Genomic DNA, 15,786 nt, shown 5'->3' on the forward strand with positions numbered 1-15,786 from the left:
TACCAGGCCCTCCTTAATGCTAGCATGCCAGAGAAAATGTCATTTTCCCAAGCCAGCCAGCATTGCCACACTGCTTATAATCCTAAGAGTTAAGGATACCAAGCTTGACTAAACTTCCATTACTCTTAACACTTGCTAACTTTATCTAAAATCCAGTGAGTCCTGCTGCTTCCAAAATTCTTTTTAAATACCAAAATATAAATTTTAATTTTTCTTTTTTTTTTTTAGATTTTATTTATTTATTTGACAGACAGAGATCACAAGCAGGCAGAGAGAGAGGGAGAAGCAGGCTTCCCGCCGAGCAGAGAGCCCGATGCGGGGCTCGATCCCAGGACCCTGGGATCAGACCTGAGCTGAAGGCAGAGGCTTTAACCCACTGAGCCACCCAGGTGCCCCAAATTTTAGTTTTCTTAAAATATAAAATTTCACTGTTACCAGGAGACCTTACATAACCAATACACATAATAGCACATGTCCCATAAAAATCAGTTATTTCATGTTATTTTTTCAAAACTCCATACTGATCTTAAGGAAAAATATCTACTTCATAAAAACTAACTTGCTTAATTTAACTGTATTAGCAGATAGATTTTCAGTTGCATTACAAATATCTTTATATTCTACTACTGGACTGTATTTTAAGTTAGGCATTACTAAAACAAGTTCTCTCAAGTTTCATTCCCAGAGCGGAGCTGTGAAAAAATTGAAATCCAGCAGTCTGTGGGACGACAGACTTCCTGTAAGGGGACAGAGAGTAAATCTGGCTTTGTAAGCCATTTAGTCTTTATCACTGCTTCTTTACTCTGCCATTTCCTTATAGAAAGCAGCCACAGACCATATGCAATTACACGAGTGTGGCTGTAGTTCCAGAAGGGCGGCAGGCCAGATGTATATTGGAACTGGCCCCTAAGTACTTAAGTGGCTTGCCTGAGGTTCCACAGCTAATTTCATTACCAAGGTTGAGACAAACAGGTCATTTACATCCAAGAACAGTGCTCATCAGACGGTGAGGCTTTGATACCAACAACATGTTTATTGTATCATCCAGCCGAGGATATAAACACAAAACACTTCTTAATTTAAGGAAAATATGAAAACATCAGGCAATTCTTAGACTACTACTACAAATGTAGTCTTCAACTATAGTAAAAACTAAGCCAGTCAATCATTTTGGTCATCATCCCAGTCTTTCTTCCCGCTTGGAGGTTTGGGCCCACCGGCTGGTTTTGCCATGATGATCTAAGAAAACAAAAACCACAAGCACATACTCATAAACTCTACCTTTAAAATGAAAAGGAAGATTATTTTTATACTAGACTGATTCAAGATGAAGCAATCCTCTCAATATAAGCAATCTGTTACACACTGCATACGGGACACTATCACAGAGTTGTTAGCTTCCAGCAATGCTCTTGTGGACATTGAGAGCAACAAATCCACACGTTAGTGAAGGGCATTCTAAGACATGCACTTCAGTAACTCAATAACCCTATGAACCAAATGTGAAAAATAACTGCATGCATTACTGTATAAATCTGTTTGGCACCTGATTTGCTATTTATATATGAAGTTCATCTTGCCAGTCATCTTTATCCCAATTTCCTTGTGGTTTAGGAGCTTTAGGTCCGCCTGCCAGTTTTGCCATTATAATCTAAATGGTTGGTACATAAATATAAATATATATAAAAGTTCAACACTGAAATTTCATAGTACCTGTAAAACCCATTCAAATGGCAGGAAGTGTATATTCATAATTATCCAAATACGTAGAGTTTTCTGCTAACTTAAAACCAAGAAGCCCCTTATTTGTCTAGAATGCACTAATCAAGTATGTTCCAAGTATAACCATCTTGCATTTTTAAAGGATTAATTTGGGAGAAAAAAAGAGTTAGTGGCAGCTTTAGCTCAAATTTGGAGAAGCCAAATTAAATTAGATGGCTTTCCTCAAAGTAGAACTCTCAAACTCTTAATGTAAATTCTGAATGTATAAACTAAAAAGAGTATTCATTGCTTCCCAAATTTATAGGACTGAGAGACCTCTTATGGTAGAACATCAAGGGGTATGGCTGGTGTCTCAAGCAGCACAAACCCTAAAACATCTTCACAACCACTTCCAACAGATCAGCATCCTTTTCAGAAGCTTCTACGGGAAATCTAAACTTTAAAATTCTTCATACAACATTTTATTAACTGAGGTTAAATTCAGACTGAATTAAAGGCATTAGGTACAGTTTAGAACCAGAGTAGAGCTTGATAAAACCAAACAACCCAGAACAGTTCTCAAACTACTAGTAGGCATCAGTCACTGAAGAGCTTATTTAAAACGCTGCTGGGCCTCCCAGAGTTTCTGATTCAGTGGGCCTGTTAGGGCCTCTGGAATTTTTGTACTTTTAGCAAATTCTTAGGTGATCTTGATGCTGTTGGTTTAGGGACTATAATTTCAGAACTAGTGAAATACACACTGAACAACGATGAATCTAGCCCTATGTTCTTCAGCACTTCAAATTCCGATTCCCGAATATATACTACGTGCATATTATTTACAACAATCTTAAAGAATGTAAGTTCATTACAGTAACAAACTGGTTACTGATAGATGGGTTCTTCAGGTACGTATTTGAAAAAAGTTCACAGATACCCAATGAACATCCCCCTTTACTAGAAAACAAACAAAACCCAGGCTTCCCAGTTTAAAACCAAAATTGTGAAGTATCTTTGTGATCAAGGTACTTGCATTATTGTATTACTGTCTCACTTGGGAAACTGACATTCAGGAAGTTCCTTGTTAAAGAACTTCCACTATTAGAATTCCCGTTTACTTCATGCTTCCAATGTACTTAGCTTCTCCAGTCCCTGCTATTTTTAATGTAACTTTTAGAGCAACCATTTTCTTCAGCTTGCATTATAACTATTTGAGAACTCCAAAAGCATATTATGCTGGAAACTACTTGATACAGATATAAACACACCCTATTAATAAAATCCAGGGCATGAACATTCAATCTGTTTATTTCCAATGAGCTGAAACTAGATATCCAGTTCCCTTTTTTGGTCGTCTCACAGACCACAAGTAGGGAAAAAGCTCTTATTTTTACTGCGGCAGAATATTTTAATCTCCTTTCCATTAATTTCTACTTATAACTTGCTTCTCCCCAGGTTCATTTGGCATGATTTTCACCTAATGGATTTTTTTAACAATGCCCCTTCACAATTACAATTTTCTATTAAGTACTTGAAAAATAACTCATTGCTTAACAATCAGTTTAGAACTCTCTAGGAAAATGGATTTCACTGGGTACCAGGAAACACCTTTTGAAAAACCTCCTCTGAATTCAGGCTTGTATCTGAACCTAGAATAGTCTTGATTGTTTTCCTCTTTGCCACAGTATCCTTCCCACCACCCCCTACAAAAAAAAAAAAAAAAAGGCAGAAATACTATGATTTTTAACATTTTTCTTTTAGATCTTCAAAACTTAATCTGTCATAGCAAAAAATTCTATGCACCTAAGTCCTATCATTTCTATGGACAACCAGAAGTTCCATTTTCCTTAATGTTGGTGGCACATGTGCTTCAGGGCTTCATGGAACCTTCCACATTATGAAACTGAACTCCCCTCCCTTCCCCTTATTTGCAGAAATGGGTTTCTAGGCTAAAAAATATCTGAGAACTATGAACTTAAACTTGTTTTATCCGTTCCAGTTTAAGAACGGCAAAAATTTCTTTCAGTGAAAGGATACTCACTGCAGCTGAGATATACTAAAACCAATTTAAAACTGTAACAGAAAAAAACCCAAACTTTTTCAGGGGGCACTTTTAAATAAAGGAACAGACCTTTGGCTAGAATAACCAGGTCTATCAAAATACACTACTGAACCATATGAAAATGAGTATTTTGTAAGATCAGAATTTGTCACTCACCTGATCTACTCTGAGTACAGTGACGGCAGCATTCGTAGCCAGTTTGATAGCCCAGTATTTTCCCAAATAAGTGTCTAGAATACCAGCTTCCAACATGTCCTTTACAGCAGGAACTTCAGCCTGTCAACACAAAAACAATTTTCATTTTCTCACTTTAAATTGCTGACAGTGAAAATGTGTTTAGGGCAGTAATAAAAACACACGGCTCCTTATGTAGGAAGCTGCCAGGTCAAAGTACTCCCCTACGCACACTATAAAACAAAGGTTATTTAAGGAAAACAATCAGACAAACTGTCAAAGCTTTTGTTAAAATCATTTGCTTACAAATCAGAACATTTTCCAAATAACTTTACCTTTTAAACTTACTACTTCCATTTTTATGTTTTACATTTACAAAGTAAGTTCATAGTGTTTGTTTTTTCAAATACCTCAATATCTAATCCAACATTCTTATTTCCTTCTTGATGTACTGCATAAAGTTTGGAGATGACTTCATTGGCCTTAACTCCAGAATTTTCTGCCAGTGCCCGGGGAATAGCTTCAAATGCCTCAGCAAACTTCTTAATGGCATACTGTTCAAGTCCAGGACATGTCTAAAACAAAAATGTGTTTAGCACTGTATTTTATTCAAGGACCACGAAAAAGTCAATTTATCCAGAGAAAGCTATACCTCTCCATATGATGTGATCTGTTTGGCTAACTCGATTTCTGTTGCTCCACCTCCAGGAACAAGGCGTTTATCCTAGAATACAGTTTAAAAAAAAAAAAAAATTACTAAGAAGCAATTCATAATTTTCTAATCCTCTCAGATTAGAAGATTAGATTCTAAAATAGAGCTTTTAATCAAGCACTGTTACACAAATTCTAACTACAAATTTTATACAATGGAGTGATTTGGGCAAGTTACTTTACAGTACATAGTGACTGTATATGAAAAGGGAGAGGGGCGCCTGGGTGGCTCAGTGGGTTAAAGCCTCTGCCTTCAGCTCCGGTCATGATCCCAGGGTCCTGGGATCGAGCCCCACGTCGGGCTCTCTGCTCAGCAGGGAGCATGCTTCTCCCTTTCTCTCTGCCTACTTGTGACCTCTGTCTGTCAAATAAATAAATAAAATCTTAAAAAAAAAAAAAGCGGGGGGGGGGGGGGGGGGAGAACCAAAGTTAAGAATTGAACAGCATACAATACCTCACACCTGCATTTCAAAGGACACAGTACTAAGAATAATGCCTTAAGCAACTAAAGGTACATTTAAAATAAAAAACCATAAGCTAACTTTTTCTAACAGTTAAAAGTTACTTTGCTGTTTCTTTGCATAATCATTTCAGAAAACTATTATACTCATCAGCAATGAATACTTCAATCTTAAGTAAAAAGGGTACTTTGCTTTTACATAAGCCATTTATTTTGAAATTCTCTGCCAACTATGTTTGAAGCTTTACAAAGTACTAAATTAAAGATTATTGCGAATACTGACCCTTGTGAGAACTTTGAAAGTATTAACACCATCATCTACTGCCCTTTCTATATCATCCATCAGATTGTCTGTGGAGCCTCGAAGCACTATGGTAGAAATGGCACCATCTTCCTTTTCTGTCAAGAAATTTAAATACATTAATACAAGCAAATGAACGCCCTACACTTACATAAACATACTTGACCATTTCTACATACCATGCTTAAAAACCACCACCTGTGTGTCTCCAACTTCTGAGAGGTAAACACTGTCACAATGTCCCATTTCTTCAAGGACAGGAGGAGTCTAAAAGAGAGTGACTGATGTAATAAAAGTAATTCAAATAGGTTCAACTACATTTTATAATGTTGTCCAAAATACATACCAATCTAGGAAGAGCTGTAGCACCGACTGTTTTACATAGCCTTCTGAGATCCCATTTTGAATTCAACCTTAAAATAACCCCAAAGACCGAGAAGTTTTAATTCCATCAGATAACATAACAAAATGCAGAGATGAATGAAGGAAACTACACTGGTCCCCTAGTCACATTCTTGATTCTGAACTGAAGTTCAATAGGTCTGGACGACACAGTGTAATCCACACATAGGTGTATGTAGATGGCATTATTCTAGAATTGGGAGAGCTCAAGTCTCACTAGAATGTCAGGATTTATAGTCCTAAAACACTAAGGCAGGCCTGCTATATAGAGAACTTCTCCCTTACTCTGGCAATCGCTCATGGTGTCCCAAGGAAGAGAAGAGATTTACACTGCATATTCGGTCAGGTGTGCTGGGAGGGGTGGGAATGGGTAGGTACGTTGTCTCCTGTCCCCATAAATGGGTTTATGGGTTACAAGTTATATTCCAGATCCCATATCTAGACTGTGTGCCCCAGGCTTGAGTCTGGTCTCTCAAATTGAGGCTTTTGCCCGGAATGCTTTTTCTGCTCTCTCCTCAAATACTATCTGTTGATTGGTCCTTCAGCTCTCAGTATAAATACAAGTTTTCTCACAGGTGTTTCTTGTCCCTCTAGATCAAGTTAAATCCTATTATTTGATCCAATGTCTTCAACTTGCCCTTTTTTAACAGTCATGAATTCGTGGTGTACTGAAGTTGTTTGGTGTTTCACCATCAAAAGGCTATTTACAATACACATTAATAGAATGCAGCTCTCACCTCACCAACATGATATTGTACTTGTTTGCATAATGAAGAGCCATGTCTGCCACTTTGCCACCTGTTACGATGACATTTGCTCCAGTATCAGCTATTGCTTTAACTTGTGCATCCATGAGATTTTCTTCTCCCTTGCTAAAATTCATCAATTCTTCAGCCGTCTTTATCAATACCGTTCCCTAGCAAAACAAACAAGCATGCTCCTTAGAACCATTTTACTACGTTGGTGTTTGAAGTCACAGAGTAATACTGTACGAAATAAAGATGTGGAAAAAAACATGAAAATAATTATACACGAGTTATGAAACAATACATAGTGTGTATGAAACTCATTGAAACTCAGCTTATTACTAGAGCCCCCCCCCCACTCCTAAAACTGATGCATTTTGTTGTTCGACAGGTGCTCTGTTGGTAAAGTTGGAGAAACACTGTTATTCTAGATATGTTGGGCATGTGATCTTGGCATTACTTTTGACAAACGTCAATTAGTGTACCCAAAGCACTGTACTGTGGTTCTTTAAGTTTTTCTCAACTTTTCTAAAATGACTCCCCCTGGCCCATCTATAACCTGTGACACTTTAAAAACCATCGAATCAGATTTTAAGAATTCTAGGGACAAAGATGGAAGTGACTTACAAACAAGAACTTCAAAACTTCCTAAGGTTTTTTTTTTTTTTTTTTTTTTTAAAAACAAACCTATCATTTTCATATATTAGCATGTTTTTGTTTCAGGATGCTACAGGATCTCAACTTCTAGATATATTAATGAAGAGCACACAGTACTCCCATTCCATGAGCATTTCACTTGCAAGAACCACAAGGAGTCAAGAGCTGTATATGAGAACATAAACTATACTGCTACCATTTCATATTTCTGATTCTAAAAAACAAATACAATCCTGGTCTTCAGTAATTATGCAGTAGAGCAATCTCTTCCTGAAAGCTTAAGAATCATAAAACATTAATCTGAAAAGGCAATGTCAAATTTTTACTTTTAAGGTTTTGAAGTCTACATACCTTAGTTTCAGTTATCATGCCATCAAAAGGACAAGAGTACACTGCTATTTTGGCATTTTTGACAGATGTTACATCACCTTCGGTTTCCTTCTTAAAAACCATGCCATGTAATACTGAAGATGAATAGATGCCAGAGCCCTAAGATTGAATATAAAAATCATCAGTGATCTCATCAAAATAACATTAGGGCTCAGCTGTTGATTTTACATGTACCCAAAAGACCTGTTTCTAAATAAAGTAAGGTATTAAGGCAGTGACTCTTGGGACTAAGGAATGGGGTGGTGGAAAGAAAGCACAGGAGTCTGCTGAAGGTAGAAATCACTGAAAATGAGCCACTGTTAAGAAGGGGGTGGAGGCTGGGGCGCCTGGGTGGCTCAGTGGGTTAAAGCCTCTGCTTTTGGCTCAGTTCATGATCCCAGAGTCCGGGATCGAGCCCCGCATCGGGCTCTCTGCTCAGCAGGGAGCCTGCTTCCCTTCCTCTCTCTCTGCCTGCCTTTCTGCCTATTTGTGATCTCTATCAAATAAATAAAAAAATAAAAATCTTTAAAAAAAAAAAAAAAAAGAAGGGGGCGGAGGGCCTTCAGTGCACCAGGAGCAACCAAAGACAGAGAACAACTGCTCTGAGCCCTTCATTCTCTCACTCACCTAATACATGGTGCCAATGTAGCTGGCACAGCTGTTAGTACCAGGGATAGAAGAGGGAACAAAGCAAAGTTTCTGATCTTACAGGCTTACAATTCAGTGGGGGAGGAGAAGGTAGTGCATGGAGTCAGAAAATGCACAGCATCTATATAAATACACAACAGGTATATTTATATAAGCTAAATTCAAATAAAATTCTAGATTTTCCTATGGGAAACACAATTTTTTAAATAAACAAATACTCTTAGTATTGCATTAAGATGTGAATTCTAATATTGTATTGAACTTCATCTCATTTGAAATTAGCTTCTAAGTTTATTAGTTTAATTCAGCACATATGAAGAACATAAGACATGTTAATATTTTGTTTATACACTGTTCTCAATCTTCAACTTGTCGTGAAAAGATAACTTTACAAGGAGATAATACATCAACACCCTTAAAAAATTTAACCTACGAATATAAAAAATTACAAATGATAGCTCAAAAGACACAAAGTCCTAAATGCTCAAAACCTAGGATAAAATTTAGATTTGGATCAACATATCTTTTTCTTTCTGCAAAACGTAACTGACCTTTGTCGACAACACTGATAGATTTTCTAAACTTACCAGAATCTTACAAACTCTGATGTTATCAACATTGAAATGGCCAGAATCCGGAAAAATAGACACTGTTAAAAAAATGAGACACATCAAAAGATATTTTGGAAGAACAGATAAAATATCTTACTTTCATTAAGACATTTTTATTTTGGAGCTTTTCATTGACCAATATACTCACCACATGCTTGAGCAATAAGCTTGGCCAGAAATACTTCATTACCGTATTGTTTACTCATTATGGAGGTATGAAGCAGAGAGGATACTTCATCAACATCCCGAAGATTTTTTGCAGAACAACATACTAAATCAGGAAGAATCTCATGGGCTTTTCTGCAGGCTATTTCATAACCTTCTATGACCTTAAAGAGCAAAAACATTTCCTTAAAAGACGTAATTTTGACATGACTTTATAAAACAGATTATTTTGGTAACCCAAGAAATATGGGTATTGGTTTTCCAAATAAAATGGCAAAGTATACTTTCAGAATAAGCATTCATGGCACAGCCTACTCATCAAGAGTTTAGGCTTTTGTGATGACCCAAATTTGAATGCCAACTGCCACTTACAGATTTTTCTAAGTTAAATTTCCCTTTCCTCATCTAAAATAAAATAGAACTTTAACAGGCCATACTCACAGGTTTCTTGTAAGAATAGGATAAGATACTACACGTAAGGCACGTGTGCTCCAAGTGGCGCAAGTTAAACTGTTACTACAATGATGATTCTTACAGTGTGTGTATACATGGTCACAAATTAAACAGAAGTACGTTATAAAATGAACACTTGCCTCTGAAACTGACAGGCCAATTCTCAGAAGCTCTTCAGCTAGTTCCAGAAGGGCTCCAGCAAATACCAGAACAAAGTTCGTGCCATCTCCAACCTCTTGTTCTTGCATGTGAGAGGCCATTACAATCATTTTTGCAGCAGGATGCTGCACCTGGTAGAAATTTGAATTTAAACATCGAAATATTTGATCCTTAAGCAACACAAAGTTTTTCAGTTCCATTCCCTCTTAAATTAAGACTCCAATCTCCCCATGGGCTAGGTAGCTCCACTCAATCATACTGCTACACATTACTTATAGTGTAGTCACTAGAAGACAATCCAAATCACTCTGAGACTATCAGCACAAATGCATCACAACAGATGAAAACAACCTAAAACTGCCCCTTCCTTTGATGGTCAGCAATCCAGTATAGATGTCTCTGCACGGAAGATTCAGGAAATTACACGCATATTTGAGAGAGAGCATGAGCATGTGTGCACGTAGAAGTGGGGGATGGACAGAAGAAGAGGGAAAGAATCCCCAAAAGACTCCCTGATGAGCTGAGAGCCCTATGCGGAGCTCAATCCCTAGACTCTGAGATCAAGACTTGAGTCGAAATCAAGAGTTGTACACTTAACTGACTGAGCCACCCATGCTCCCCATCATTACAGTTTTTTTTTTTTTAATTATTATTTTTTTTTATTTGACAGACGGAGATCACAAGCAGACAGAGAGGCAGGCAGAGAGAGAGAGGGAAGCAGGCTCCCGGCTGAGCAGAGAGCCCGATGCGGGGCTCGATCCCAGGACTCTGGGATCATGACCTGAGCCGAAGGCAGAGGCTTTAACCCACTGAGCCACCCAGGTGCCCCCATCATTACAGTTTTATTAAGGCAATGTTCCCATCACCCCTGAATAACTCCTGAGATCATCTTACTGTCCAACATTAACAATCACAATGACTAGTCCTTCCGTAAACATCTTATGGAATGAAGTCTGTTTTGTTCACCATATTAAAAATGCATTGTTATTTAAGCAAGTAGAGAAATGTTAACATACTTACAGTTTCATCTGAAAAGATTAAGCTCTAATGCTCTAAGAACGAAGTTCAAGAAAATTCCTTGAAGTTGAAAATATCTTTCAGCTACAAAGCAGCTAGCTGAGGAATGGCTTTCTAATGTTCAGGTGCCAGACCTTTCTCACAACCCTGCCAGCAGTTACCTATTCTACAGACTCTAACATCAAAACTGTAGGTGAACAAAGCAAAATGCCACCAACTTTTATTTTCACAAAGCCAAAGAAATAGTTCGTGTTTTTTTAAAAATTACTGTTTTAAGTACTAGCGATTTCTGCATTATGGAATAATTCACTTCAGTGTCCTACTCTATACAGAATGAGACAACATACTCAATTTGATATGATTATTAGCAAATATACTTTTATCACAACCAATTCTCCATAAATTAATAACTTGTGAGGTTTTTAAATCAAGTGGTGAGATGTTAAAACTAAAGAAGACTCCATAATTAAGAAAATCAATATAATAAACTTTGAAGTTGGGGCAAAAAGTTCCTTATTACCTTAAGAGATTTTTCCTATGTCAATCAATACTTAATTTTTGACATCACCAAAATATTTCTTGGCTTCAAAGAAGTAACTTACTTCTAGCTCTCTTAAAATAGTGGCTGCATCATTTGTCACAAACAACTTCTCCAGGTGGTTGATAACCATTTTGTTCATTCCTGAAATTAAAGAAAAAAAAAAAAAAGAAAGAAAAAGGGAAGAAAAAAGTTAGAAAAAGAAATTCATTATCACTCAAATCTTTCTCCAAATACCCCAAAAAACCTAGGTAAGAAATATAAGCTTGTATCTATTTCTTAAAATAACTATAAAAATTTGACATGTATTATTTACTCTTTAAAACTACCTTAGCCTAAGGACACATGGGTGGCTTGGTCATTAAGCGTCTGCCTTTGTCTTAAGTCATGTTCCCAGGGTCTTGCGATCAAGCTCGGCACTGGGCTCACTGCTCAGAATGAAGCCTGCTTCTCCCTCTCCCACTCCCACTCCCCATGCTTGTGTTCCCTCTTGCTGTCTCTGTCAATTAAATAAATAAATAAAATCTTAAAAACAAAAACAAAAAATACTATGAGCCTAAACGTACTCCCATATTATTCCTGTCCTTTCTAACCTCCTACTGTTTATTAGGGAGACTATCTTCTCATATTTTTGTTTAATAAATGTAAAATTACATTAACATGTAGAAAGACCAAAATAATCTACTTTAAAATACAGTTTTATTGCTTTCCATACATGTGTATCAGTTAAATTCAGTTGATGGTAGGAGGCAAAAGAGAACTTTCTCCCTTACATTAGGTGTCATCTCAATAGTGAAGGCACCATAATTTTTCTATCATCTTAATGGCAAAAAGTAACACTTTGATTACTATTTTTCTAAAGAGATCTGAGTTGCTGGTTAAAAACTGTGAACACTACACTGGTGGCAATGAACTACGAAATTACTTCTGTATGGCGGCTAGAACTCAGTTTATGTATAATATTCTTTTTTTTTTTTTTAAGATTTTATTTATTTATTTGACAGACAGAGATCACAAGTAGGCAGAGAGGCAGGCAGAGAGAGAGAGAGGAGGAAGCAGGCTCCCTGCTGAGCAGAGAGCCCGATGCGGGACTCGATCCCAGGACCCTGAGATCATGACCTGAGCCGAAGGCAGCGGCTTAACCCACTGAGCCACCCAGGCGCCCTAATATTCTTTTTTTTATGTATAATATTCTTAGAGTAAATTTGAAGAAGTACGCAAAATTCGATTACTGCATCTTTTAAAACATGAATTTGGAAATTACCATTTGGTCCATATGCTGTACGAGTTGTTTGGGCAAGCTCCTTGCAAGCCTGAATGTTCCTGTACACAGCCTCTTCTAATCCAGAAAAATGCTGTAGAACAAAAACAAAAACAAAACCTCCTTCTAATTAAAGAGTAAAAGACAAGGTTTTTCTTCATCTTATAATGGGGATAATAGTACCTACATATAGGACTGCTTAAAGAATAATCAAGCAAGGCTTATGTAAGGAAAGCATGGTGTTTGGTATTCATAAATGGTTCATAAATTTGTTCACTGGTTGAATAAACTGACATTTTTAAGGAACACAGGTATCCATTTACACATCAAAACATAAAACGCATGACTTCTTTTTTAAAATGTAGTGAAAAGTGCAGGAAAGAATGTTGTGACTGATCAGTGAATGCAGATGAGGTATTTCAGGTAAAGTTTATCATTACTTTTGGACTAAATGTGAAAACATGGTATGAATACTTTTCGGATTGTGTTAGGAATCTGAGCATTATAAAACCAGCAGTTTTCTGTTTGTTGGGAATTTCCACTTAACATATCTGTCCCCAAATGCTTATATGGACTTCTGAGTGCTTCTATGAACTGGAACACAATTCTAATGCATCCATGTTGAAAAACTGCTGAATTGCTCACAATGTGAAAATTCTCAAACTTTACACTGGATTTTGATTAGAACTGGGATTTACTTATGGCCTCAGATGGGTTTCATGAGCCCCCCGTTTGTTCAGTGAGCATTTTTCTAGAGTTGCTATGCTCAACTTAGCAGTCATTAACCACATGCAGTTTAAATAATTAACATTAAAAATTCAGTTTCTCAATCTGGTTCAGGTGTTCAGCAGACACATGTGGCCAGTGGATACTGTATTAGAACTGATACACTGCTTCTCACCTTTTGGCTAAGATCAAGTAGACAACTGACACAGAACATTTCCCTCATCACGGGTAGTTCTATGAGAGTTGTGCTTTGGAGCATAAGGTGTAGCTTTTATAATATTCATAAAAGGAACTGTGATCTGCAAAAGGTTAATAACCATTGCTTTAGAGACCATGTCTTCAGAGTCAAGAGCTGAACTCTTACAAGAGCATTTAGTCTGATCTGGCTTAACTGCTGGTTTTTCCCCCTCACCCATTCTGAGGAACAGCCATGTGATCATAAATCCGATTCCATCAATGGTCTCCCATCACTCCTAGGATGAAATGTAAATCCTTCCTCCGGGCTAAAAGGTCCTACATGTTCTGGTCCTGAATTACAGGTTCTCTAAATTCATCTCACCATTCTTGCGTTCCCTTAATGAGGTTCAACCCCATCACGTTTCTTACCGTTTTCTCTAACACATCAAAACTCACTTCATCTTTAGGGCCTCTGTACCTACTGGTTTCTCAGCCTGGAACACTACCCTGTTCAATCTTGGCTGGTCCCTTCTGTCACTCGGTACTGAGCTAAGAGTTCTTCCTTGAACATCTTATTTAATTGTTCTATCTACCCATGACCCTTCATTTTTTGGGGGGGAGAGACTTTCTTATTTCCTGTCATTCCCTACTACAGTACTTTCTAAGGAATCTTTTGTCGTTACTATTTTTTTTTTAACATTACTTTCTTTTATCAGTATCTGAAACTATCCTTACTTGACTGTCTCAAAAGAATAAAAACTATGAAAAACCTTCAGTCTCATTTTTCAGAATAGTCAATGTCATTACCAGCAAAGCTGTTTTACCAGTATTTACATCGGACCCTGATATTCGATATACTCATGTTATCCCACGTGTATTCCGCCATCCAGAACCTAGTTCCCTCACACTGTTACTGTAAACTGAACCACAATGATCTGTATTTCTTTAACCAGGTACAGGAAATCTGGCGGACAAAAAAGGGAAGAATTTGAATACAAGAGTCAAACTTATTGGTTGTATATGAAGATATTTTAAAGAACTTAGGCTCTTGAAATGATGTTCCTGAGCTGACCACAAAACAAAAAGTCTTAATTAGTTAGTCCAGGGCGACCCTTATACTTGCAGTTAAGCCAGACAGTTGCACCTCAAAGGTACCCCCATCCTTTTCTTAACGAGGAGACGAAAGCAAGAGCTGCGGGTAGGTTGTACATCAAACCAGCTAATCTAAGTTGGGACCAGAACCCATCTGGATTGAGAGTAACGTTGTTCCTACCGCAGCGCACTACCGCGAGCGAGCCGAGCAGCCCTCCCTCTATCCCTCACTGAAGGACAACGGTCCAGAACTGGCCCGGGTCCCTCTCCTCTCCTCAGATCACCCACTCCCTGAACCGTTGTCAGTCGGCTTCGCGGTTCCCGAAGCATTTCACCTACGTTATTCGACTTCACCCTCAAGACCCCCTTTACGGGCGGAGAGCCGGAGGAGCCCCGTTTGAGGGATGGAAGAAAACGCATCAGCGGTTTCCCGCTTGCCCGCCCAGGAAGCACAGGACGCGAAGCCTGCGGCCTGGCTTGCCTCTCGCCGCCTCCGCCCCTTCAGGGAAGGGAAGGAACGAAAATGCCCGTTGGGTCTCGGCAGCCAAGCCTCCCCCTCCCCCTAGAACACCTCCCTTTCTGGAATCTTCCTTTCCTCCGACCGCTGTGCCCGGGGAGCACACCCAGACTGTTAGCAGGCCCCTCTCCTTCGCTCCGGCCGCCGCAGCGCTACGGCAACTCTCCTACCTCACTCCCTCTTCCGCCATGCCTTACCTTCGCCCCCTCCTTGAGCATCTGGGCAAAGCCCGGGGCCTTGGGGACGTGAAGCGCCATGGCCTCTGCAGGTAGCCGTTCACGCGCTCGCTCGGAAGATCCCAGAGGAAGCGAGGGGCACGCAAAGGCTCCTGGGGACGCAGCGTGCGGTGACCTCACGCTCCTCCTTTCTCTCCAACTGGACCCACCTCTTCTCTAGCAGCCCGAACTGAAGCCTCGCGAGAAAAATACAGCGTCTGCAGCCAGGCCTGAGTTGACGATCCTCGATCACGTCGATCGATTGGGCCGATCGCAGAGCGCGCCCTCGACGTGTCAGCGAGAGCTCTGGGTCCCGGGTGTTAAATCCCTTGCTGAGACTCCAAGGTTGGGACGTTTGGTTTTTGCCAGATTTGACCTGGAGCCCACTCCTTTTAAAATTAAGTTGCGCGAAATCTTCCAGACCCAACCCCAACGTCAGGGCAGTTGTGCTTTTTTTTTTTTTTTCTTTTTTTCCCTCCAGCTTTATTGAAGTATAACATACAAATTGCAAGACATAAGCAATATACATTGTGGTGATTTGATATAAATATCCGTTGTGAGATTTTTCAGTATGATTTCCTCACTGTGAAAAGGATTAATGATGGTACTTTAATCTTTTTTTTT

At 38.7% G+C, this 15,786-nt stretch overlaps 1 protein-coding gene across 2 annotated transcripts; it reads right to left on the reverse strand.

Annotated features, from left to right (window-relative positions):
• Positions 1-1,010: 1,010 nt before the first annotated feature.
• On the reverse strand, positions 1,011-15,327 carry CCT8 (chaperonin containing TCP1 subunit 8). 2 transcript variants are annotated; one of them, XM_032353545.1, is made up of 16 exons: positions 15,145-15,327; positions 12,439-12,529; positions 11,239-11,318; positions 9,601-9,750; positions 8,991-9,171; positions 8,819-8,880; positions 7,566-7,703; positions 6,549-6,727; positions 5,756-5,822; positions 5,589-5,676; positions 5,392-5,507; positions 4,590-4,661; positions 4,348-4,512; positions 3,920-4,039; positions 1,547-1,651; positions 1,148-1,239 (listed from the first exon to the last, which is right to left on the reverse strand). In XM_032353545.1, exons 1-15 carry the CDS (start codon positions 15,202-15,204, stop codon positions 1,559-1,561), a joined length of 1,662 nt encoding a protein of 553 aa, XP_032209436.1. In that variant the 5' UTR covers positions 15,205-15,327; the 3' UTR covers positions 1,148-1,239; positions 1,547-1,558. The 2 variants fall into 2 exon arrangements, with proteins under 2 accessions (XP_032209446.1, XP_032209436.1); XM_032353555.1 differs by lacking the exon at positions 1,547-1,651 and having other exon boundaries at positions 1,011-1,239; positions 15,145-15,326.
• Between the last annotated feature and the right edge of the window lie 459 nt (positions 15,328-15,786).

Source organism: Mustela erminea, chromosome 1, assembly GCF_009829155.1.
Source record: "Mustela erminea isolate mMusErm1 chromosome 1, mMusErm1.Pri, whole genome shotgun sequence".
NCBI classification, from domain to species: Eukaryota; Metazoa; Chordata; class Mammalia; order Carnivora; family Mustelidae; genus Mustela; species Mustela erminea.

What these genes read in the sequence shown, in the direction of transcription:
- CCT8 (XM_032353545.1), bottom strand. Translation starts at nt 15,204, where the DNA reads ATGGCGCTTCACGTCCCCAAGGCCCCGGGCTTTGCCCAGATGCTCAAG. An exon ending in GCTTATTGCTCAAGCATGTG is followed by an intron (nt 8,881 to 8,990) that starts GTGAGTATATTG and finishes TTTTTTTAACAG; the next exon opens with TGTCTATTTTTCCGGATTCT. An exon ending in CTTTCAAAGTTCTCACAAGG is followed by an intron (nt 4,662 to 5,391) that starts GTCAGTATTCGC and finishes ACTGTATTCTAG; the next exon opens with GATAAACGCCTTGTTCCTGG.